General features: G+C 56.5%; 1 protein-coding gene across 3 annotated transcripts; it reads left to right on the forward strand.

Moving 5' to 3' along the window:
- Nucleotides 1-10,719: 10,719 nt before the first annotated feature.
- On the forward strand, nt 10,720-24,547 carry HAS3 (hyaluronan synthase 3). Of its 3 annotated transcripts, XM_051846614.3 has the most exons (5): nt 10,720-10,878; nt 11,247-11,381; nt 13,938-14,570; nt 19,991-20,092; nt 21,304-24,547. In XM_051846614.3, exons 3-5 carry the CDS (start codon nt 13,938-13,940, stop codon nt 22,225-22,227), a joined length of 1,659 nt encoding a protein of 552 aa, XP_051702574.1. In that variant the 5' UTR covers nt 10,720-10,878; nt 11,247-11,381; the 3' UTR covers nt 22,228-24,547.
- The last annotated feature ends 183 nt before the right edge of the window (nt 24,548-24,730 follow it).

Here is a 24,730-nt window from a genome sequence, read left to right on the forward strand (position 1 = left end):
TTCTGGAAGGCTTCCTCTCTGCTCTGTTTTTCTTCCTCTTGGCACAGGCTTGCCTTCTGCCAGCCCTCTGTGGTTCCACCAGAAATCCGCGCTTTGGCCTCGCTCCTTATCGCCTCTCCGCACACAGCTTCCACAGCCCCTCATCTCCTGCATCGGGCTCGCTCTCCTCCGTCCCCTCACCTCCCTGTGGCTCTGCCCTCCCGGCCTCATTCCAGAGCACATGTGCCAGGGTCAGGAGGGCAGGAAAGCAAGTCCCAGGCGGTGACCGCCACTGATTAAGCACCTACTGTGTGCCACATGCTGCAGAGAGCACAGCAGCACCCCAGACACACACAACCCTCTCCTCAGGGAAGCTTGTACCGCGGCACAGGGAGACGGAGAGGAAGAGAGGCACTGTCCCGTGGTGATGGGTGCCGGGGCAGGCGCGAGGAGTGCGGTGCACACAGAGACAGCCTCCCCGGGAAGCTGACGTGTGAGTGCAGACAGGAGGGGGGGAAGGGACAGCGTGGAGGTAATCTGGGGGAGAGCAGGTGCAAAGGCCCAGAGGTGACACAGGTCTGGCAGGCTTCAGGAAGAGCCAGGGGCAGTATGGCTGAAGCAGAGTAGGGGAGAGGAATGGCGGGGGGCAGGGGGGATCCCCAGGAGCCTTGGGGCTGCTCTGGCAGCCTGTTTTCACCTGAGGCCCCTGCAGCTGGTTTCTGGAAAGCACTGTGAGGCCAAGATGGGCACTGCTGTGACACAGAGCTACTTTTGTTCCTACCTGGCCACTCTCACCCCCGCCATCACAAGGCAGCGGCTCGCGGCAGCCCTTCCCTGCCCGCCCCAATGTGACCACTGTTGCTTCCATGCTACTGCGCCTCTTCTGCAGCAGCGGCTTCTCCCACAGGTGTGCAGATCGCCCTCGGCCACCCAGCCGCCTGTCCCTTAGTCTCAGGGGGTGGCTCAGTGAAGCCGGCCTGCCACCTGCCTGCGACCCTGCCAGCAGTTTGCCGCAGTGGTGAGATTGGCTGTGACATCTGAAAGTTGGTCATTGCCTGGGAAGGCATGGGATGAGTCACCAGACCTGTGCAAAGCCAAAGCCAGCAAGCCCTGCAGCCGCACGCAGCAGCCTCACCGCCGCCATTGGCAGTGCCGCTGTGCCGGGAGCAGGCTCGCTGCTCGATGCCCGCTGCCCAGGGCGGGGACACTGCGTGCCTTCGGACGGTCTCTGCTGCCGGCGGGCTCAGGCAAGCCAGGGGACCATAGGCCCTCCCCATCAGCCCTGGGAAGGCCCAGCTCCTCAGAGCCACTCGGGCTCCCAGGAGGCCTCAGGTTTCGTGCCCCTCCTGCAGGAGACCCTCTGCTGTCTGTAGAGCGCAGCAACAGGATCCATTGCTGTGTTCGCTTGAGTGTGGAAAGTCGTTGTCCACGCCACAGCCAACTGGGGAACGGGGATGTGAGTTCAGCAGGACGCGGTGCCCAGCCCCCTGGCTCCCAGCCAGGAGCCCCATGTTGGCCACACGGGGAGCCCTCCGTGAGTGTTCGGACATGATGCTGAGTGCTGTGGCACTTCTGGGGAAAACCAACAGTCTGCAAGGGGAGGGCAGTTACAGGTGCAAACTGCAGCGCCCATCTGGACCAGGGACCCCCGCCCAGGGGCCCACGAGGAAGTCCCGGGGCTCCACTGCCCCAGCACCAGCGAGGAGGAAGAGTGCCTAGCCCACAGGCACAGCTGCCCTGGCTGCCTGGGTGTGTGTGTATGTGTGTGTGTGTGTGTTCAGTTGATGCATGTTATGTGACTTGTAGCGAACTGAATGGGTGTATAACAAAACGTTCCCACAATCTCACCTCCACTCCTTCTCCAAGTTTCGCCTGACAAGCTGAGCATAACGGTGTGCAGGTCTCTGTGACAATGTCTTAGAGCCGTCAGTAGTTGTGTGCCTTAGAAACGGCCCGTCGGTGCTCACAGATCTGTGTCCTTCGCCGTCCCAGCGTGGTCTCCATTGTTTGCCGAACCATAGCGCGGTCAAGCGTGTGTACCCATGGATAGTCAGTTGAGTCATGTCTGTCCTCCAGTGATTTAAAAAAAAGTGTTTTATGTATTTGAAAGGCAAAGAGAGAGTGTGTTCCCATCAGATGGTTCACTCCCCAAATTCCAGCAATGCTTGGGGGCAGGGGAGGGGGGAGGCAGGAACTGGAAATTCAGGACTCCCGCGTGGGTGGTGGGAACCCGACTCCAGGGGGCATCACTGCGGCCACCTAGGGTCAGGGAGTGAGAGCTGTGGCCACGGTTAGGTCAGGCTGAGCGCCTGCTGCCAAGTGAGGCTTAAGTACGCCTTCATTACTGAAGTGTCTCTTTTTATATCCTCAGAGGCCCGAGTGCCGAATCCAGAAGGCAGGAATAGTTTAAATGTTAATGCCAAAATGCTACCCCCAAAGTCTGTGCTGAGCTCCACTTCCCGCTCCCCAGCTGACTTTGCTGTAACACCCACAAAATGCAAGCTCCGCCTCCAAAGCAGTGTTGGCACCACTGGGGAGCACTCCCCACCCCATCCCAGAGTGCCGGGATTCAGGCCTGGTTCTGCATGTGGTCCAGGCACCCGCTTCCTGCTGACGCACTCCCCGGGAAGCAACGGGATGGTTCACCCATGTGGGAGACCTGGCTGGAGTCTGGGCTCCTGGCTTTGACCTGGCACAGCCGCAGTTACTGCAGGCATTTGGGGAATGAAACAGTGAATGGGAGATTCTCTCTCTCTCTCTCTCTCTCTCTCTCTCTCTGTCGTTTTGCCTGTTACATACAACAAATAAGTAAGTGAAAAAAAGATGTTTAAATCAGAATGGGCACGTCTTCAGGGGTTGGAGTGTCCTGTGTACCGCAACCTCAGCAACTTGCCCTGCCCACTCTACCCGCCCCAGCAGCCATATCTCAGCTCCAAGGGCAGTTAGTGGAGAGAAACCTTGACCCCTGCAGTTCTGGCTAAAAGGACTTTGACCCCACTCGGCTCTGTGCCTCTATCTGCCCTGCAGTTCTGGCTAAAAGGACTTTGACCCCACTCGGCTCTGCGCCTCTGTCCTTGTGGAGGGAACCCATTCTCTGGGCTTTGGAGGGTCCCCAGGATGGTGACCGTACTTCCCAAACCAGACCTAAGGTCTGCTGGCCCCTCTAAGCAGTGGGGTCATCCCATGAATCCGGGATGAAGGGTGGTTGGAGCCCTTCCCCCATCACTGGACGCCACGGTCACTGTCGCAGGGAGACCTGCTGGAGCTCTTGATGCCTTCCTGCGCCCATTCATCCACTTGCTCCTCGCACTGGGCCTGGGAGACAGGCATCGTTAGTACCCTGTTTCACAGATGGGAAAACAGGCCCACAAGAGGCTAATGACTTGGGCCAGCTTACATAGGTGGTAAGAAGTTACCAAACCGGTATCTGGACCCAGGCAGTCTGGCCCCAAAGGCTGTGACTTAACCGCAGTGCTTTGCATAGATACTGTTTCCAAGCCGCAAGCCTCTGCCTTAGTGTGAGGCTAGACCACGTGGGCCTGCTCGTTTAAATGGGCGCCTGCGTCAAGTCCAGGTTTGCCGCTCCCCACGCCCCCAGCCCCGTGCCCTCACAACCGCGTCCTCGGCCATCACATCTGCCCGCAGACCCCAGCACTTGCTGTGCCCCTGTGCTCAGCACCAGGGCCCAGGTAGCTTCCGGTTCTGCAGCCCATCTGCTCCCGCCCTTCAGCAGCCTGGGGAAACAGCTTACTGAAGGGCTGCTGTGCTGTCAGGGTGGCCCAGGGAGTGCACCCCTAAGGCCGCCTTCCTGGGAACAGAGGAGGCAGGAAGCCCGGGCACGAGTGCAGATCACTAAGTGAGCGGGTCTTCCCAGTGAGCACAGCACCTGCGCTCTCGAGAGGTGCGGCTTTGGTTCATCCATCAGGAGCAGGGCTCCGGCAATCGGCTGCTCAGAGCATAGGCACGTTGGCGGCTCAGTCCATACCCTTCCTTGAGACAGGAAAAAGAGGCTGGATTCATGGCCATCTCTTGGGGAAGGGAAAAAGGACGGTCCCAAGAGGTGAATTCTCGCACGCAGCGAGCCGACGTGCAGCGGTGGGGGGTGGGGCGAGCACCCCGAGGGAGCAGAGGAACTTCCCTCCCTCCCCAGCAGGCGCCCGGGGCCAGGGCCTCTGCTGATTGCAGGGCAGGGCGCGCAGGGGCGCCTCCGCGGGGGAGCCGGCAGAGCGCGGGGCCTTTAAGTGGCTCATTAAATGATGTCAGATGTCAGCCTCACCGAACAGTGCCGGGTGGGGCTTCTCAGCAGCGCAGCCCCAGTCAGCACGCACAGGTAGCAGCCACCTGGCTCCGGGAGAACAAAGCCGCCGCCGCCGCCGCCCGCTCCGCGTTTCCGGAGTTTCTAGCACAAGCCCCCTCCCCTCCCCCACGCAGGCCTTTATTGGACCACACACCACTTTCAGAACTTCGAGACCTCTGGCGTCTGCGGCGTTCAGGCTGGCAAAAGGCCAGCCTGAAATTAGGGCAGAGAACAGCGATGCGGAGCGTTGGGGGGGGCGGGGTGGCGCGGGTCCCCACCCCACCCCCCTAAAAAACGTTGATGCTGGGAGACTGCAAAGAGCAAGGCCCCCGCCTGAGTCCAGCCGGTGCCTCTGTGGTTGAACCCAGGGCCTGGGAGAGAATGCGGGGGAGCTCAATTCGCTCCAGGAAAGAAGCCCAGGCCCTCCTGGGCCTGCAGAGCCCCGAGGTGCGCCAGCTCCCGCATTCAGAGGACAGAAGCCAGCTTCCGCATTCAGAGGACAGAAGCGTCCACTCGTCGTCCCCCACCAAGGGCCGGCTGGTTCGTCCCTGACCTTCTGGAAGAAAAGCAAGCAGCGCCCTTGCCAGCAAAATGAACCTCTGAGATCCGCTGCCAGGTGCCACGGAGACCTGGGCTCGACTGGGCCAGCCCTCCCTGCGTCTCCTTGGCTCGCCTTCCCACTGTCCAGTTCGAACCCATGTCTTGTCTCCCTCGTTCCTGCTGTCTTGTTGGCTCACTCATTCACTGTCGTTGTTGTTGTTTTTTAAGATTTTTATTTATTTAAAAGAGTTACAGAGAGGTAGAGACAGAGAGAGGGAGGTCTTCCATCTGCTGGTTCACTCCCCAGTCGGCTGCAATGGCCAGAGCTGCGCTGATCTGAAGCCAGGAGCCAGGAGCCTCTTCCTGGTCTCCCAGGTGGGTGCAGGAGCCCAAGGACTTGGGCCATCTTCTACTGCTTTCCCAGGCCATAGCAGAGAGCTGGATTGGAAGTGGAGCAACCAGGACTGAAACTGATGCCCATATGGGATGCCAGTGCTGCAGACCGGGGCTTTAACCCGCTGTGCCACAGCGTCAGCAACCTCTTAGGTCTTTGAAGTGTTCATTCAAACAGGTGTCTGCGTGGGGGCCGGGCAGTCCGGGGGCTGAAGGAGAAACAGCAAGGCCCGAAACACTCCAGGGCCCCGCCCCTCACCGGCTGCCTGCCCGCCCCTCTCAGTGCCAGAGAGGCACTTGCTGGTCCCCTGGCTGGGTGAGTGGAACCCTCAGGATGCCTCTCAGCCCAGGTGGCCCTAATGCAGCCCCCAGGGACTCCTTGCATTGATCTGGGATGGGTCCCAGGCATGAGTGTGGTTTACAAAGCACCCCAGGGTCTCAGAGTGTCCTTGTGAGAACCTCTGCATGTGCCCCCCCCCAACCCGCGCTCAGCTTTTCTGTAACTGCTTTTATCTGGGGTCCTGCCCTGGACCCTGCTGTGACAGTGACTAATGGAAAAAGAGGAGGGAGAGCCGAGGTGCCAGCGCGTTGAAGAACCAACCGTGCTTGATGCTGTCCTGCAGCGCCAAGTGAATTTGGGATGTGAGCCTGAAGCTGTTTTGTGTCCCTCCTGCTGACCTGGTAACCTTGGCCTTCCACCAACACCTGGGGAAGTTGTGTGTGTCCACATGGCGTCACGGTCACGCGTGTGGACGAGCACATGGGTCCTTGTGTGGGGGTAGGTTGACAATACCCAAGGGAGAATTCCTGGGACTTTCTCAGGCGGGAGAGCATTGATGCTGTCATCATTCTTGGAAGTGGCTTTCGGGGAAAAGCACCCTCCCTCCCGGGGGCTCCTGGAGCCCTCACTGACCGTGCAGCTCCCTGCCTTAGCCAGGGTCTCTGTGACTGGCCGAGGGAAGTGAGAGCTGCAGGTGGCTGGGCTGTGCCAGCCAGGCTGTGGCCTTTGAACAGTGCGCTCTGGGTGCTGGCGCAGCTGGCACAGCCCTACACACGCACCTGGATCCCTGCACACTTCTTTCAAAGGAACAGTGTGTGTGTGTGTGTGTGTGTGTGTTGGGGGAGGGGGGTTGAAATAAAGCACCCCAAGGGAGTGCTGGCCACCTCTGGTCCCATGGCCTGGCCCTTCCTTCTGTATTTATTGCTTTCACTGCAGACCAGGTGACGCAGGCTGCCCGCACCCCAACCCAGCTTAGCAGGAAACTCAGTGGACTGACAATTCATACTATTCTAAAATACTTTATTACAAATTTTTTTTTGCTGGCCGGCGCCGCAGCTCACTAGGCTAATCCTCCGCCTTGCAGTGCCGGCACACCGGGTTCTAGTCCCGGTTGGGGCGCCGGATTCTGTCCCGGTTGCCCCTCTTCCAGGCCAGCTCTCTGCTGTGGCTAGGGAAGTGCAGTGGAGGATGACCCAAGTACTTGGGCCCTGCACCCGCATGGGAGACCAGGAGAAGCACCTGGCTTCTGGCTTTGGATCAGCGCAGTGTGCTGGCCGCAGCACCAATGGTAAAGGAAGACCTTTCTCTCTCACTGTCCACTCTGCCTGTCCAAAAAAAAAAAAAAAAAAAAAAAAAAAAAAATTTTTTTTGCTAATAGAAAATGCAGAAACTGCAGAGGAAAAAGAAAAGGTAAAGATTAAAAAAAATCCATTGTTCTACCACGTGACCTCAAATTTTATGTTCAGTGTGATCTTACTGTTTGGGTGAACTCCTCCCTTGCTTTTAAGTCACAGGGTTTTAAGGAAAACATAACATAAACTTATTCATTCATACAATTTTATATCCTGTATGTTAACACGGAACCATGTTCTTTTTCTTTTTTTTTTTTCATTTTCCTACAATCTGTTCATCAACGTAATTGTTAGTAGCTGCACACTGTCCCATCAGGAAGGTAGGTTAGGGTTGAAGACTGTCTACTGGATTTTTCTCCTATATCACCTCGGGGCTGGAGAGAAAGGAAAGATGGCCGGGTAGAGCTTTGTCTGCTCAGGATTCCAAGAAAAACCTCTCCAGGTCTGGCTTGCTCCTCGGCCACCAGTCTGCTGTGCCCTTGTCATCCTGACCTTCAAGCCAGCATCAAAGAGCCCGGCACCCCCAGCAGAGCACAGGCCCCTGAGTTTGAAAGGAAAATGATTTTTCCGGCACAAGGGCGAGAGACTGGAGTTAAAATCCAAGCTTTGTAACTGCCGTGCAGGGAAGTCATTAGCCTGCTTCTTCAAACACCTAGGTTCGGCCCTGCTCACGGGCACTTGTCGGGGAGAGGGGCCACCCATGAAAGGGTCACTTTGTTCAGGAGTGGGGCCGGGCGGTGGCCAGGGTGCGCGCTTCCCTCTTTGAATTATGTATTAACTAGTACTGCGGCTTCAGCGCCTGGAGGAGAAAGCCCTCTTTATCAGCAGGGGGAACACACCTTGCCACTCCACGGAAGCCATTTCAAATCCATCCTCGTTAGCTTCAAGAGGTTTCCATGGTGGTCGGCCCAGGGGAAGTGGAGGGGCTGGAGCTCAGGGGGACTGAGGGAGGCCTTCGTGGCTTGGCTGCCATCCCTGGTTCCGTTTTGCTTTGCTAGAAGTTGTGGGCTCCATGCCAGGGAGGGGCACTGAGGCGTGAGGCCCGGGGATGAGGGGCCTGTGGAGGTGGAGTCCCCCTCCTCCTCCTCCTCCCTCCCCTCCCTCCCCTCCCTCCCCCACCCCTACTCCGAGGCCAGCCCAGCAGCACAGCGGGCCCAGGGGCCACCTGATGGCTGCAGGCTGTGCCCCAGCTTCTAGCACCAGTGAGGGCAGACTGGTGGGCTCCTGCTGGTGCAAGGTATCTGAGCCTCTCAAGAGTCTGGGCTTGCAAATGGCTTGAAAGGTGGGATCTGCAGCCTCAAACCTTACAAAGCTTTGAGAAAGGCTCCTCGGACTCCACACCCGGCTTGCCTCTTCCTCTCCACCTCCCACCCCACCTCCGCCACAGGAGTTGTCGCTGCCTGCCCTCGTCCTCACCCCCCGAAGCTGGCACCAGCAGTCCTCGGCGCGGCCCCTCCCCAGCCCCGTGGTGGTTGCTGTACCCTACTCCTAGTCCTTACCCCCAAAAGCCACCAGCGCAGCCTTCCCTGGGCCACTGCACTCCGACAGCCGCCATTGGGATGGACAGACGTCCACAAGCCATCGGAGGCCACCCAAACCCCCCACAGGGAGCCCTCTCAGTAACTGGACTTGCGGGGGCCCTGCTCCCGCAGCGGCCTCAGCTGGGAGCTCCTTGGTGTCCATCGCTTCTTTCATCCGGGCCTCTCACAGCCCTCCTTCACACACACCTCACCCCTTCCTGTGCCCATGGCTGCCCTTAGGCTGTGGCTGTGCTGTTTCCTCTCTATTCAGTAGCTCAAGTTCTCAGTGAAACCCTGCCCAGCCCGCTCGAGCCCAGAGACCGCTTCCCCGAAACCCTTGGTGTCTTCCAGTGGATGCGATTTCCAACATCTTCTCATCTACTGCCCTGCACAGTGACTGCATTTGTCACGCGTCTTTGTCTTCTAGGTGACAAAGCCTAGGACCAGCCCAAGACCCCTGGCTGCCCAAGCACAGTTCTGCACTCACAGCAGGTCTGCAGCGTTTGCTGAATGAATGTTGAAACGCAGCATGGATCCTCCCCCGTACAGCCTAAGAGGGAGGCTTATCCTCGAGCCAGTGTGGCAGCCAGTCTGGCCGCATCTGTGTTCCTGTTCTCAAGCGGCTGACTATGGAGTTAGTCCTATTTCTAAGTCCCCAGGGGTGAGCAGAGATGGCCTTGAGATTTACTGGATCGGCCCCTTAAAGACTCCCCAGCCACCCTCTCCTGTACCAAGGGGTGATGCAAACAGGGCATCCCTAAGTGGCTGCTAATTACAAGCATAGAGCGGCCACACAGGAGACACTCTTACCCGCCGATGACAGCGCTCTCTGGAGAAGGCACTTAGGGGGCAGTGCCCACTGGGATGGGCAGACCTGCGGTTCACTGGGAGGTTGCGCCAAGCCATTGCCCACCCTGGAGCCCACAGAGTGAGCCAAGCGATAGCCTGTGTGACACCGTGGGGGCCCTAGATGCTAATGAGGCTTCTGGGCCCAGGCCTAGGGAACCGGACTTGCCCAAGAGAAGAAACCATGCTGTGCCTGGCGGGGCAGAACTCTCCACGCTGGCTGCCCCCCTTCTCGCAGCTTCCAAACAGCTCACTTGGAAGCAGCCCACTGCTGCGTGTGACTTGCCAACACGTTTTGCTGGGCCTGTGGAGTACTTTCCCCCCCAACATTGGAATTGGCTACCAACAGTTAAAAAGTAGGAGATTTTCCAGTACAAGCTGGATTTCTGGCTTCTCTGGACAACAGAGCACCTGGGAGATCTGGGGCGTTCACCCCCACCAGCCCATGCCCCCAGCCGCTGCGGGTCCTTCCCGGTCTACAGTGTTGGAAGATGGTAAATCGGGGCGGGAGTTAGGATCAGATGAGTCTTCCAGTGTGCCGACTGCAAGCTGTGAGCAGGTGGCTCCGGGCTCCGGGCTCCGGGGGCACGCCTGCAGAGAGACCCGCGTGCCCTACACACACGCATCCCCGAGCTTCTTGTCGCGTGCCCTGGAGGGCCAGGCCTGGAGCGTCAGGCTGCGGTCTGATGAACGGTAACTGGTCCCAGTGCTTACAGGGCGCTCCGAACCGGTCTCCTCACGCCTTGTCACAGCCCCATTTCTGGGATGAAGACGCTGAGGCCCACTGCCCCACAACCAGTGGTGGAGCTGGCTGGCTGACTCCCCTTAACCGCACCACAGGCTCGCCCCATCTCCGCTGTAGGTGCTCTGACCCGGCCCCTGGGGAGGACAGGAGGTCAAAACACAACCCGTGTGTGGATTCCATGCTGGTTTTTAGGAACAGGTTTGCACCCTATCAGTGATGATCGGTGTGAAACCGATTTTTGTAATCCCAAGATGGGAATGGAGGAGCAGGTGTGCCTGGGTTCCTGGCTCAGCCCGGTTGAGGACTGCGCTCTGGGGCCAAGGGAGGGGGAGGGTGGGTGGCGGCGTCCCTGAGCCCACACACTGGGGGAGCAGCGGCCAGCTCCACTCCATTTGTTGCAGCACGGGAGGAAGATAACTCAGGTGTGCTTGGAGGACACGCGAATTCCTTTTCTGTGGGTTTTCAGGTCTTTCTAGGGTGTAAAAACTGTGACTTCAGCCGGCTCTCAACTTTGTACCTCTCCCTGGGGCCCCCACTCCTTGCTGCCCTCCCTCCTGGACAAAGTCAGCTGGGAGTTTAGAAGGTCATGGATGTCGGAAATAAAGGTGCAGAAAAGGGGAGGAGGAACTGTTTGGGCTTTAAAGACACCGGAACCGCCGAGGTTTCTGCAAAACCATTTGCAGCTTCTGCAAACGGCCTCAAAGTCATCAGCGCCCCACTGCGGAATTCCAAGCTGAGCCTGTCACAATTGTTAACACCTTCTTCGACCAGCCTTTTCCCATTTCACAATTACTCTCCTCTGCTCCTCGTTCTTGCCAGCCGGAAGGTGCTGCTGCCTTGGATTTAGGGAGCCCTCCGCGTTCAACCAGCAGCCCCTGGGCGTGCACGAGTCGGACCGACTTCTCCGCGCTCGCCCGCTTTGCAGGGTGAGTCCAGGCGAGAAAGCGGCGCGTGGGGGCGGGGGCGGAGAGTGGCAATTTTGGCAGTGCCTGCAGGTTCTCTTCAAAGTTAACGACCCCTCAGGGTTTCAGCTGGGCACAATGACCGCCTCCCTTGGGCAGCTGAGGGAACCCAGTTTCCGACAGGGCGCAGAGGCTCTGAGTCCGAGGAGCCGCGTCTATGCGGGACCCCTCGTCCCCGCCCAGCGCCGGCCAGTGGAGCTGCCTCGGACCGAGCCGGGCAGGGGACGCTCCCTCGCGGCCCTCCCACTCCTGCCAACTTTCCCGACCCCGGGGCCTGGGGAGGGCGCCGCTCCCGGCGGGGGCGCGCGCCGCACTTAAAGGCGGTTCCGCAGGGCCGGCGCTCGGCAGTCGGAGCGTGGCGGCTGCGGAGCACCGCGGAGGGAGTCGCGGCGGCGGCGAGGTCGGAGGAGGGACATGGAGCCGCCGCGGGCCTGCTAAGCACCGAAGCGCGGGCAGCCGGCGGCACGGTGAGCGTGGGCCAGGCCCAGCAGCCCCCATTGGAGCGGCGGGCGCGCGGGGCTGCGCCGGGGACCCGGGCACGCCGGCTCCCAGGGTGCCGTATGCGGAGCGCCCGGACCTCCACCGGCTCGGCGCACTGCGGACGCCGTGTCCTGCTCCGGGAGGCCGGTTGGGCACTGTGGCAGCTCCGGGTTTCCCGGCGTTGGTTCCTGCAGCCCCCTTGCCGCTGACCCCTCCTCCCTTTCTTCCTCCATCCTCTCCTCCCTTCCTCCCTTACGGCTCCGGTTTTGTGAATGAATCGGGAGGCAGACGACCGTGCGGGGCACGAGGCTGCGTGGAGTACCCCCTCCCCCTCCCCACCTCAAGCTCGCCAAAGGTTCGGCCCCGTCCCGACACCAAGACAGCCGGCGCCTAGGTTTCTGCGGGCCAGCCGGGGCACAAAAGCACGTGTCGGCAGGACTGAGCTCCCCTTTCCTTGCCGGCTCGGAAGGGCGCAGGGGAAGGAGCCCCTGCCTGCCTCACAAGTTTCCATCCCGCCGCGGGCAGGGCGCACCTGTCAGAAGAGGCGCTGCAGACCAGGCAGCCCCTCCAAGTTTTGGGGGGCGGGTAGGGAGGGAGGCATGTATCTTTGGCTGGAGGTTTTCTCTTTGGGTCGTCTGGGGGCCCGGTCTTGGGGAGCACCCCCAGCTTCGTGTCCTTGAAGGTAGGGCACACTGGCCAGCCTGGGCCTGGCTCTTGTGGATCCTTTCTGAGCCACGGGTTTGTGGAGGGGGGAGGTGGTCCAAGCTAGGGTGACAGCCCCCTGCCGAGACCTTAACCAGAGCGCCTGATTGCACAGGGGGTATCCAGCCGCGGGATCTTTTCGGATCATCTGCGGGGAGCGCAATACAGGAGCAATGCCTTTAATTCCTGCTGGAGGAAGGAGGGGGCAGGCGACTTCGGGAAGCGCCTTTGTCTGCAGGCACACTTTGCCACGGGAGCTGGGGCCCCAGCCAGCTGAGCCGAGCCTGGTCTGCCTCTGATTCCGTGGGTTTCCCGTTTCTTACCGGCTGGGTCGTGGGAAACCGGCACGTGGGTGTGGCCGGTGCAATCTTCGCCAGGAGGTGGGGGTTGGGGGAGGGAAGTGTGGTGAATGCCTCGTGTCGCTGAACGGTGGGCACAGCCCCAGCACTGGACCGAAGCAGGGCTCCAGCTCCCTGGAGGTTGCCGGGCTGTCCTGGGCTTCCCCTGCCCCTTCCCAGAACACAGGCACTAGGTGCACAGCACCCTTCCCCTGGTACACTTGGGAGGAGAGCGTCCAGGGTGGCATGTTGAGGGGTTAGCGTTAATAAAAGGAGGGGGGTGTCCTGCAGAGGAAGCACGCAGCAGGCTCCCCGGGATGGCGGTGCAGGGCGCCCAGAGGCCACGCTTCCCGGAGAGCCCAAGCTGCCAACAGCTTTTTCCGGCCCAGGCTGCTGGTGCCTGCGTCTTACTTAGGCAGTAACTGCGTGTTCCTCAGCACCCTGCGTGCAGGAGCGGTGTGTTGGGGTTGGAGCTGAGTGAGACCTAGAGGTGTAGCTTGCCTGTCTGCAAAGCTGAGTGAAAACAGGACCCACAGACTCGTCCCTGAGAGGCAGGGAGGTGGCCTGGGTGGGAATGGAGGGCAGGGAGCAGGTCTTGCGAGCCTCACGGTGTCCTTGAAGGAAACCAGCCAGCCTTAGCACATGCTAGCCCTTGGGCTGATGGCTTTCCACGTTCACTGCCTACCTAGCAGGAAACTACCTGGTAGTGGTGGGGAGACCATGTCCTCAGCTGTCTTCACAGAAACCGCTGTTCCCAGCAGGCATTAGGAGACTTAGTTGCCAAGTGGGAACCTGGCTTTCTTCCCTGGAGTGGCCAGGCAGGGGTCCAGCCCGGAGTCTGCACCAGGCACTAGGACCAAGCAGCTGGCTCCCTAGGCAGCCCCCTCTCTCAGGAGGCTGCTGCAGTTCCCCCAGGGCTTCCACGTCCAAGGGGCAGCTCATTGCCTCCCTGCCTGGTCTGCTTTTCCCGCCGGCTTTCCCTTTTTCTCCTGCCTCTCTCTCACACAAATGAGAACAAGGTGAGAAGGCAGGGAAAGTTTCTCTGACTGTGCTGAGAAGCCTGGCACCTTTGTTTCCTGCTGTTTGTCTCTTCCTCCCCCATTTTCTTCATGAGCCTTGTGGGGGGCTGTGCTTTGTGGGTGAACATCCCCTGGTGAGTGAGGGCATGCCCCGGGCTGTGTCTGGCTGCTGAGGCAGATGGCGGTGGGCTTTGGCTTGTCAGTAGTAGATGCTACCGCAAGTGCTTTCTTTACATGTGTCACTTGTTTAACCCTCAAAGATGCTGTGAGGTTAGAACCGCAATCGGATCAAAAGACTAAGGTTAAGGCAGTGGCAGAGCGGGACTTAAACCTCCGTAGGCAGCTTCTGGCTCTAGAAAGTCTTGCTCAAGCTCAGTAAGTGACCATGGATTTTATTCATGGGTCAAACTGCAAGAATGCCTGTACACCCACAGACTGAAAATGCTGCTGCCCGCCTGACCCCACCTCTTTCGCCCCCTGCCAGATGCCAGTGCAACTGACAACAGCCTTGCGTGTGGTGGGCACCAGCCTGTTTGCCTTGGCGGTGCTGGGTGGCATCCTGGCAGCCTATGTGACAGGCTACCAGTTCATCCACACAGAGAAGCACTACCTGTCCTTCGGCCTGTACGGCGCTATCCTGGGCCTGCACCTGCTCATCCAGAGCCTGTTTGCCTTCCTGGAGCACCGGCGCATGCGGCGGGCCGGGCGGCCGCTGAAGCTGCCCTCACGGCGGCGCTCTGTGGCGCTCTGCATCGCCGCCTACCAGGAGGACCCCGACTACTTGCGCAAGTGCCTGCGCTCAGCCCAGCGCATCGCCTTCCCTGACCTCAAGGTAGTTATGGTGGTCGATGGCAACCGCCAGGAAGACGCCTACATGCTGGACATCTTCCATGAGGTGCTGGGTGGCACTGAGCAGGCCGGCTTCTTTGTGTGGCGCAGCAACTTCCACGAGGCAGGCGAGGGCGAGACCGAGGCCAGCCTGCAGGAAGGCATGGAGCGCGTGCGGGCTGTGGTGCGGACCAGCACCTTCTCGTGCATCATGCAGAAGTGGGGAGGCAAGCGTGAGGTCATGTACACAGCCTTCAAGGCCCTCGGCGATTCAGTGGACTACATCCAGGTAAGGGTGCCTCCCCTGGAACGGGTATGCCAGCATGTGTCCCGCCAGCTGGAGTGCTCCGAGAATTTGGGGTTCAGTCTGGGGCCCCTGTGTCGTGCACACTCCTTTCCTGTCCTTAAGGCAAAAGGGCGTAATGCTCTGAACAGCAGTCCCGGATGCAAGTGTGGTCCCACTGTCCCATAGAGCTGTGAATTTGGGTGTAACTTGGGATTCTGGTCCCCACAGTAACAGCAAGCTGGTATACAGCATCCACTTACTTCATTACCGGCAATGTTTGAGGCACTTCAACCTTATTGGCTCCTTTAATCCTGGATGCAGAGGGTGGGTGGCTGCATTGTGATGCGTCAGATTAGGCTGCTGCCCACAATGCCGCATCCCTTACCAGAATGCTGGTTCATGTCCCGGGTGCTCTGCTTCCAACCCAGCTTCCTGTGATGTGTCTGGGGAGGCAGCAGAAGATGGTCCAAGTGTCTGGGCTCCTGCCACCCATGTGAGACCAGGATAGAGCTTCTGGCTCCTGCCTGCTCTAACCTCAGAGTTGGAGCCGTCTGGGGAGTGAACCAGCAGATGGAAGGTCAACTAAATCTTAAAAATACTCAGAGGGAGTAATAACTTTTTTTTGTTTTTAATTTTTGGACAGGCAGAGTGGACAGTGAGAGAGAGACAGAGAGAGAAAGGTCTTCCTTTGCCGTTGGTTCACCCTCCAACGGCTGCCCCGGCTGGCGCGCTGCAGCCGGCGCACCACGCTGATCCGATGGCAGGAGCCAGGTACTTATCCTGGTCTCCCATGGGGTGCAGGGCCCAAGCACTTGGGCCATCCTCCACTGCACTCCCTGGCCACAGCAGAGGGCTGGCCTGGAAGAGGTGGATTAGCCTATTGAGCTATGGCGGCGCCGGCCTACCACTCTGCCTTTTAAATAAAATCCTAAGAAAAAGTTATAACGGGCCGGCACCGCGGCTCACTAGGCTAATCCTCCACCTTGTGGCACCGGCACACCGGGTTCTAGTCCCGGTCGGGGCGCCGGATTCTGTCCCAGTTGCCCCTCTTCCAGTCCAGCTCTCTGCTGTGGCCCAGAAAGGCAGTGGAGGATGGCCCAAGTGCTTGGGCCCTGCACCCCATGGGAGACCAGGAGAAGCACCTGGCTCCTGGCTTTGGGTCAGCGTGGTGCGCTGGCCATAGCGGCCACTGGGGGGTGAACCAACGGAAAAAAGGAAGACCTTTCTCTCTGTCTCTCTCACTGTCCACTCTGCCTGTCAAAAAAAAAAGGGGGGGGGGCAGAGTGGTAAAGAGCTCTTCGAAATGGCCATTGAAGCCAAGAGCCTGTAACTTCCTTCTGGGCCAACCATGTGGGAGGCATGTTGCTGGTAGGGATCCAAGTACTTGGGCCATCCTCTACTGCTTTTCCAGAATCGTTATCGGGAAGCTGGATCAGAAGCAGAGCAGCCAGGTCTTGAACTTGGATATGAGGTGCTGGCAGCAGCTTAACCCAATGCTATAATGCTGGCCCCTGGGGCTAAGAACTATTACTATGTCCACCCAGCAAGCGAAACACAAAGCACTGAGGCCAAGTAACTTGTCTCATGTAAGGTACAGAGTTGAGATTGGAGCCCAGCCTCTCAAGTCTGCTCTTAGCCATTGTCAATGCTGCTGTACCATTAGCAACATGAGGATGAATGTCTTTATAGGGTAGAGAAAAAGGGAAAACAAGTCATGATCAAAAGCAACATTTAATGGGGGCCAAAAAGTTATTCTGGAGCCAAATTCATGTCTGAGGTGGTGGAGAGAATGACACAGAATGATCACTAAATTCATTTTGTGGCAGCATTGGCAGGACTGGAACTCTTAAGACCCTGCTTGGCCGGCGCCGCGGCTCACTAGGCTAATCCTCTGTCTTGCGGCGCCGGCACACTGGGTTCTAGTCCAGGCCGGGGTGCCGGATTCTGTCCCGGTTGCCCCTCTTCCAGGCCAGCTCTCTGCTGTGGCCAGGGAGTGCAGTGGAGGATGGCCCAAGTGCTTGGGCCCTGCACCCCATGGGAGACCAGGATAAGTACCTGGCTCCTGCCATCGGATCAGTGTGGTGCACTGGCCGCGGCAGCCGTTGGAGGGTGAACCAACGGCAAAGGAAGACCTTTCTGTCTCTCTCTCTCACTGTCCACTCTGCCTGTCAAAAAAAAAAAAAAAGGCCAGACCCTGCTTAGCTTCTGGTCAAAGGAATCGATAACGCCAGCCTGGAAATTTTATTAGCTCAGCAGTGTTGAAACAGCTTCTATTTTCAAGAAACGAAAACTAGGGAGAAGTGGGATTAGAGCTCCCACACTTCAGGGGCATACATCTGGCCTGGTAGTTAAGACATCACATGGCACGCCTACATCCAATATCAGAGTTCCTGGTTTGAGTACCACCTCCACTTCCAGTCCAAAGTTTTTTTAAAGAATTAGTTTTTAATTATTTGAAAGGAAGAGTTGGCTAGATCAGTCGATCTTCCATCCACTGGTTCACTCCCCAAATGGTTGCAACGGCCAGGGCTGTCCAGGCTGAAGCCAGGGGCTTTTTCCGGGTCTCCCACTTGGGTGCGCAAGGGTCCAAGGATTTGGGCGATCCTCCACTGCTTTCCAAAGCACATCTGCAGGGAGCTAGATGGGAAGTGGAACAGCCGGGTGTCAAATCGGCACCCGTATCGGGTGCTGGCAATGCCACAATGCTGGCCTGCCAATCCAACTTCTTGTTAATGCATACCCTGGAAGGCAACAGGTGATGGCTCAAGTGCACGAGTACCTGCCACCCCCATGGGAGACTTGGACAGTTCCTGGCTCCTGGTTTCAGCCTGGCCTGCCCTTGCTGTTGTGGGCATTTAGGGGGTGAGCCAGCAGGTGAAAGGTCTCTCTGCCTTTCAAGTAAAGTGCAAAGAAGGGGGGAAATGCCTGTGTCCTGTGTCAGTGATGCCTAGCTCCACTCTGACACCAGCTCTCTGGTAACATGCACCCTGGGAGGCAGCAGTGATGACTCGTGATTGGGTTCCTGCCACCCGTGTGGGAGACCTGGGTTGAGTTCCTGGCTCTAGGGTTAGGTCCCCGCTGTGCTACTGTGCACATCTGAGGAGTGAACGAGGTGATGGGAGTATGCTGTTACTTCCTGTAAGTCTTATTTATTTGAAAGTGACCGCTCTTAAATCTAGTTCATTCACCCAAATGGCTGCCATGTCTGGGGCTAGGCCAGGCTGAAGCCAGGAACCAAACTCCATCCTGGTCTCCAACATAGGAGGCAGGGGCTTAAGTACTTGGGCCAACTTCTGCTGTCTTCCCAGGTGCATTTGCAAGAAGCTGGATTGGAAGCGGAAGAGCCAGCATTTGAACCAGCAATCTGATATGGGATGCTGGCTCACAAGCAGCAAGTTAACCTTGCTGTGCCCCAACACCCCTCACATTTCAGTACCAAGTAGAAACTTGAAACCCAGGACCCCAAGAACTTTGGTCCAGAATCTAGCATCTACCCTGCCAGTGAGTTTTACTACCACTTGATAAATGCCTGAAAGCATAATGGCTCTCTGGGTAGCCTACTTGTTTGTCAACTCAGTGTTGCTTACAGCATGTTGTTTAGCAAGTGAGCATTGGCTCTAGGATTTCAGACTGACAGCTAACAGCCCTGCTGATGGTGCCTCTGTGGGAGAGAACCTTGCCCCAGCCAGTGGGGAAACCCAGGCAGCAGGAGGGCTTTTCCTCTCCAACTCTGCTCAGCTAGAAAGACCTCCCTGGAGTGAAAGGAGCAGGGCAGGAAGTAGAGGTGAGACTGGCCGCACTGGGAACGTGGCCTGTAAGCTGGCAGGCTCTGCAAGTCGGGCCTGAGGCTCCCTGAGCTCTTCCTGGGCATGGCCAGTGTGTCCCTGATGGCTGTACCTGATCCCCCCACCCTCCCAGCATTCTGCTGGTCTGTGGCCACTCTGCCTGCCAACATGGAGGAAGCTGGGAGAGGTTGGGATGTTGGAGGCAGCCTCCTCTTTTGGGGCTGATGGGCTCTTACTCAGCAACTTTATTTTTGAAGATTTATGTCTTTATTTGAAAGGCAGAATTACAGAGAAAGATCTATCTGCTGGTTCACTTGCCAAATGGCTGCAATGGCTAGACCAGAAGCCAGGAGTTTCTTCTGGGTCTCCCACATGGGTGCAGGGACCCAAGTACTTAGGCCATCTTCTGCTGCTTTCCCAGGCACATTAACAGCACTGGATCAGAAGTGGAGCAGCCAGGACTTCAACTGACAGCCATTATGGGATGCTGGCACTGCAGGTGCAGCTTTACCCACTATACCATAGTTCTGATGCCTATGTAAACTTAAAAGGCTTTTGGGCTTTTGCAGAACAGGGTTTTGGTTCATCTGGATACTGTTTTCTGCTGTGAGAACGGTGATCATATAGAGCTCACTCAGGGCTGTGTAAACCAATTCCCCTGCCCAGTGGTTATCAGGACTCTGGACCATTTGAGTGCCACTACGGTTAAGTGTATTTCATAGCCTAGGTTCAACTAATAATACTAGTGTAACCTGTTCAATGAGCTTCCCAAGGGAAGGGGATGGCTAGGATTTGATCTAGGATCTGAGGGAAGTGCTCCCATGCCCACTGAAGTAGATTTCAGGCAAGAGCAGCCTTTGGCCATACTGTGCCCTGGGCTTGGGAACTTGGTCAAAGGAGTCTGTGTTGAGCACAGAATGCCTGCAGCCATGTTGGGTAGTCTGAAGAGGTTCCTGTGAGTAGGCAGAGCTAGTTACCACTGGGGCTATATGTTGTCCAAGAGGCCAGACACTGCAACTGGGACCCTGCCATCAACAATTCTATGGATAGCCTTGGGCAGTTTTCTGTCAGGAGCCATTTCTTGGCCTTGTGAAAAATGCATTCTGGGGCCCAATGCTGTGGGCATAGCATATAAAACCGCTGCCTATAGCACTGACATCCCATATGGGTGCTGGTTGGAGTCCCAGCTTCCTGCTAATCTGATTGTGATCCAGCTTCCTGCTAATGGCCTGGGAAAGCAGCGGAGGATGGCTCTAGTGCTTGGGCCCCTGTACCCACATGGGAGACCTAGAAGCAGCTCTTGGCTTCAGATCAGCTCAACTCCAGCTGTTGCAGCCATCTAGGGAGTGAACCAGTGGATGGATAGTATCTCTTAAATATTTAAAAAAGAAAAATGCATTCTGGCTCTGGTCTAGCCACTGTGCCCATCATCCGACTGCCCTGGGACCCCAGAGCCATACTGAGACGGTTTTCCCCTTCCCAGAAACCTCACTTAAGTCTCTGGACTTCTCTAAGCCTCCTGGCTGAACTCTCCTTTCCCTCACTTTCCCTTATTCCTCTTGTCCCTTTGCAGAGCGCAACCGTGTGGTGTGGGTGCTCGTGTGGTCAAAATGGGCTATGTACTTACTCTCTCTGCAGGTATGTGACTCGGACACGGTGCTGGACCCAGCCTGTACCATCGAGATGCTTCGCGTCCTGGAAGAGGATCCCCAAGTAGGGGGAGTCGGGGGAGATGTCCAAGTAAGAAGTGACCAGCGATTCCTGGGGGTTGGGGTCTGGACTGTTTCCTAATCTAAGAGAACTGTTTAGGAACTTTTTTTTTTTAATAAGACTTTATTTGAGAGGTAGAGTTACAGGGAGAGATGGAAAGGTCTTCTATCCACTGGTTCACTCCCCAAATGGCTGCAATGGCTGGAGCTGGGCTGATCTGAAGCCAGGAGCTTCTTCCGGGTCTCCCACGTGGGTGCTGGGGCCCAAGCACCTGGGTCATCTTCCACTGCTTTCCCAGGCCATCAGCAGCTGCGACATGAACCAGTGCCCAGATGGGATGCCAGCACCGCAAGCGGAGGCTTAGCCTACCAGCCACAGTGCAGGCCCTAACATTCCCTTTCGACAGTTTCTACTGCTATCATGGGGCTCACCTCACTTGCCACTCAGCTCCTTTCCTGCTGTTTTCAAAGTGAAGGAGAGAGTTAGCAGTTAAAGAATCAACACCGCAGGGAGTAGCATTTCACCTTGAGGTCCTAGATTCTAGTGGGGACTTTTCTGGCTGGTGATGGAGCAAGTAGCTCCACAGTTAGACCCCTGAGAAACCCTAGCTGTGAGGGGACTGGGCTGAAGAGTTCTGCAACATGTTACTAAGGGACTACGTCATCTTCCGTAGGATACTGCAGACCGTACATCACGTCCTTAGGGACGCTTCCAGGTTTTGCACCTTAAGCCCTTTACTCTGCCAGCAACATCAGCTGGCAAAGGTGGTGTTTTGTTTTATTTTTTAAAAATTATTTGAAAGAGTTGGAGAGACAGATCTTCCATCCACTGGTTCCCTACCCAGATGGCTACAACAGCCCGGTCTCAGTCAGGCTGAAGCCAGGAGCTTCTTCCAGGTCCATGTGGGTGGCAGGGGCCCAAGTAATTGGGCCATCTTCCACTGCTTTTCCCAGGCCGTAGCAGGGAGTTGGGTCGGAAGTAAGCAGCCAGGTCTTGAACCAGCGCCCATATGAGATGCTGGCATTGCAGGCAGCAAGTTTAGCAGCTAGGCCATGATGCCAGGCTCCCTGAAGTGGTTTTCACCACTACAGCAAACCTGAGAGGAGAGGTGAGTGGGTATAGGTGGTTCCTCTAGGCCTCAGGTTTTTCAACTCTAGCAGCATTAGAAACGATGACCGGGAACTTAGGCAATGGGTCAGAGTGCCCAGGGCAGGTAGCCCAGCATCTCTCTTCCCTTACAGATCCTCAACAAGTATGACTCATGGATCTCGTTCCTGAGCAGTGTGCGGTACTGGATGGCCTTCAACGTGGAGCGGGCCTGCCAGTCCTACTTCGGCTGTGTGCAGTGTATCAGTGGGCCCTTGGGCATGTACCGCAACAGTCTCCTCCAGCAATTCCTGGAGGACTGGTACCATCAGAAGTTCCTAGGCAGCAAGTGCAGCTTTGGGGATGACAGGCACCTCACCAACCGAGTCCTGAGTCTTGGCTACCGAACTAAGTATACAGCGCGCTCCAAGTGCCTCACTGAGACCCCCACCAAGTACCTACGGTGGCTCAACCAACAGACGCGCTGGAGCAAGTCTTACTTCCGGGAGTGGCTCTACAACTCTCTGTGGTTCCATAAGCACCATCTCTGGATGACCTACGAGTCGGTGGTCACAGGTTTCTTCCCCTTCTTCCTCATCGCCACAGTCATACAGCTTTTCTACCGTGGCCGCATCTGGAACATCCTCCTCTTCCTGCTGACCGTGCAGCTGGTGGGCATCATCAAAGCTACCTATGCCTGCTTCCTTCGGGGCAATGCAGAGATGATCTTCATGTCCCTCTACTCCCTTCTCTACATGTCTAGCCTCCTGCCCGCCAAGATCTTTGCCATTGCTACCATCAACAAGTCTGGCTGGGGCACTTCTGGCCGAAAAACAATTGTGGTGAACTTCATTGGCCTCATCCCTGTGTCCATCTGGGTGGCAGTTCTTTTGGGGGGTCTGGCCTACACGGCTTATTGCCAGGACCTGTTCAGTGAGACAGAGTTAGCCTTCCTTGTTTCAGGGGCCATTCTGTATGGCTGCTACTGGGTGGCCCTCCTCATGCTGTATCTGGCCATCATAGCCCGGAGATGTGGGAAGAAGCCAGAACAATATAGCTTGGCCTTTGCTGAGGTGTGAAATAGCCGCCCTCAAGTAGAGCGGGAAAAGTGCAATGGGTAAGGGAGGGAAAGGGATAGGAAGAGAAACGACAGGGTGGGAGGGAAGAGGGAGTGCTGTGTTTAGTTTCCTAATGGTCCAAAGGACAAAGCTGAAATGCAAACAATGCTGACTGTGGTATGGGCCCAGGCAGCTTTGCGTCAAGGAGGCCACACACTCCTCTGGCTTGGGGCAGAGGAGCTAATGACTTCAGGCTGCTTGACTGCTTGCCTCTTGGGGAGATTCTGTTTCCTCCCATGGGACCTACTGGGACTCAGGAGTGTGCTAAAACGAATGGTAAGTTCCATTCAGTGGCCACTTCTTTTGGTTAAGTAACGACAGCCTGTGGTTTGGGAATCTCCTAGCCCATCTGAATACAAGCAGAGGTGCTGGGAGAATTTCCTGAGAGCTGGGCCAACTGTCTCCTCCCACCCCAACCCCCACTACCAGCCATCAATGCAATAAGACTGTGCCTGAGATACAAGGCCCAGAGGCCTGATCTGTGGGCATCAGAAAACAGGGTCCAGGAATGGTGCTTTATGTGATACAATCCCACTCCACATCTTAGCAACCCAGGGATCAGCCAGACCAGAGGGAGTTACCATCAAAATGCTTTTTAAAGGTGTATGGAAAGCAAGGTTTTGCAGAAAGACCATAGACTACATGGAGGCCTCGGACTGAATGTATTTTACCTGCAAACTGCTGATACTTCTAGATGGATTCTTGGCTTGCCTGTGATCTCTGCTGGGGAGAGACAATGTTTTAGCCATCTACCAGAAGATTCACCCCTCAATCTGGACAGAAAAGTGAAGTTTTGGCTATCTGAACCCATGTCTACTCCTGAATTCCTCTCAAATTCAGTTCTGATCTGAGGCTAACATATCCTCACTTTCATTAAAGGGACAGTTTTGGGGCATACCTGCAGCCAAATCTGCTATCCTCCTCATCATACCCAAGGTTTTCAAGCTGCCAACTGGGGCAGAGCCTGGGCTCACAGGACCATTGCCAACAGGCAAGCCTGGTCCCAGCACCCAGGGAAAAACTGCTAGGAGCCTCTGGATCAAAGTGGGTACAGTACTGCGACTGCGTGGACTGATCCCTTGGCAGCTGGTAAGCACGTGTGACTTTCGGGTTGCTGTTCTTGACAATCGCCTCATGGAAAGCTGTGTTGCAAAAGTGAAACCTCGAATCCAACTGGGCATCTTTGAGGCTGTCCACTGTCTCCTGTGGCATCTTCAGGGAACTCGTACAGTTACTTCTGCACTTGTTTCCGTCCAGAAACTCAAACTAGGAGGCAGCACTGGCTGCTGTCCCTTAAAGGTCTTGCTTTCTCTCCCTCACTTCTCAAGGCCATTTGATTTCCTTCCGTTGCTTTTGGGGAGAGGAAGCCATTATTCAGTCACTTGCAGTCCACAAGATGTTCTTCGCTTTTGGGTTTGAACCTGGGATCTTGACTATAAGCCTTTGGCTTAGAGGTTTCTTGCACTCTCTAAACATCCATTTTCGGAGGGGTCGGCTACCTCTCAGAACCAGCACTGGACAGTTGGGGAGCGAGCCTCTAGTGTACCCAGGTGCTTCCTACAAAAGAACAGTGTGCTCTGAGCCACAGATGGGCGAACCCTGGTGCTTTCCTTCAACTCAAGAATTTCCCGGGTGTAGCCAACAGCTGCCACCTTATACAGACTCTGAGTTGCTGATAAGACTGATGCCAGCCTCTCTCCATGGAGGCTGTGAAATAGCAGCATTTGCTAAACGCAGTTGTTCCAGGCTCTTCCGGGTTTCTGCTGGCCAAGAAGTACACTATTTTGAGCACTACAACGGAGGAAATCCGGTCAGCCAACTGCAGAGCTCAGACTTCACCCAAGGGCTTGTTTTTCTTCAGCTTGGACTTGAAGGCTAACGGAGGGCGCTGGACTCTGGATGGAAACTCCTGGCGTCTTACTGTCAGCTCTGCCTCGCGCTGTGGTCGTCGGCTTTCTTCAGACCACAGGTAGGCAGGAACAGGTAGTGAGCTCACAACGTTTGACCTCGACTGGTTTTTCTAAGTTATTTTGTACGTTTTTCAGCAGCAAAACCAAACTGGGTCTTTAGCTTTATCCCCATTTCTGGCAAGGGAAGAGCCTTTATACAACTGGACGCATTCTGGTTTTTCCTGAGAATTTTAACCCTCTTTTGTATTATTTCTACAATAATTTGTAAACATATTTATTTTTACCTGCTTTTTTTTTTTACTTTTACTTTTCAGGTCAGATTTTTATACTGCACTTACTTGTCAAAATAAAGATTCTCACGTAAGGCTGTATCTGAGTTGCCTCCTCTTTTGTATGTAATAGCTAGCTAGCTATTCCAGTAGCAAAAGGACTGAGGCAGAAAGTCTGTCGGTGGAAGACAAGTAGGATCAGCTGTCACAGCTGCCCCTGGACAAGACCAGTGACAAGGGTGTACCCACGGCGCTGAACTTGGACTACAGAGGCACAGCTGGGGC

Source organism: Oryctolagus cuniculus, chromosome 18 (genome assembly GCF_051225735.1).
Source record: "Oryctolagus cuniculus isolate XC-2025 breed Fujian yellow rabbit chromosome 18, ASM5122573v1, whole genome shotgun sequence".
NCBI lineage: Eukaryota > Metazoa > Chordata > Mammalia > Lagomorpha > Leporidae > Oryctolagus > Oryctolagus cuniculus.

Excerpts from the sequence above, each read along its gene's own strand:
- HAS3 (XM_051846614.3), top strand. The coding sequence starts at position 13,938 with ATGCCAGTGCAACTGACAACAGCCTTGCGTGTGGTGGGCACCAGCCTG. Across the intron at positions 14,571-19,990 it reads ATTCAGTGGACTACATCCAG|GTATGTGACTCGGACACGGT; the intron begins GTAAGGGTGCCT and ends CTCTCTCTGCAG. Across the intron at positions 20,093-21,303 it reads GAGTCGGGGGAGATGTCCAA|ATCCTCAACAAGTATGACTC; the intron begins GTAAGAAGTGAC and ends CTTCCCTTACAG.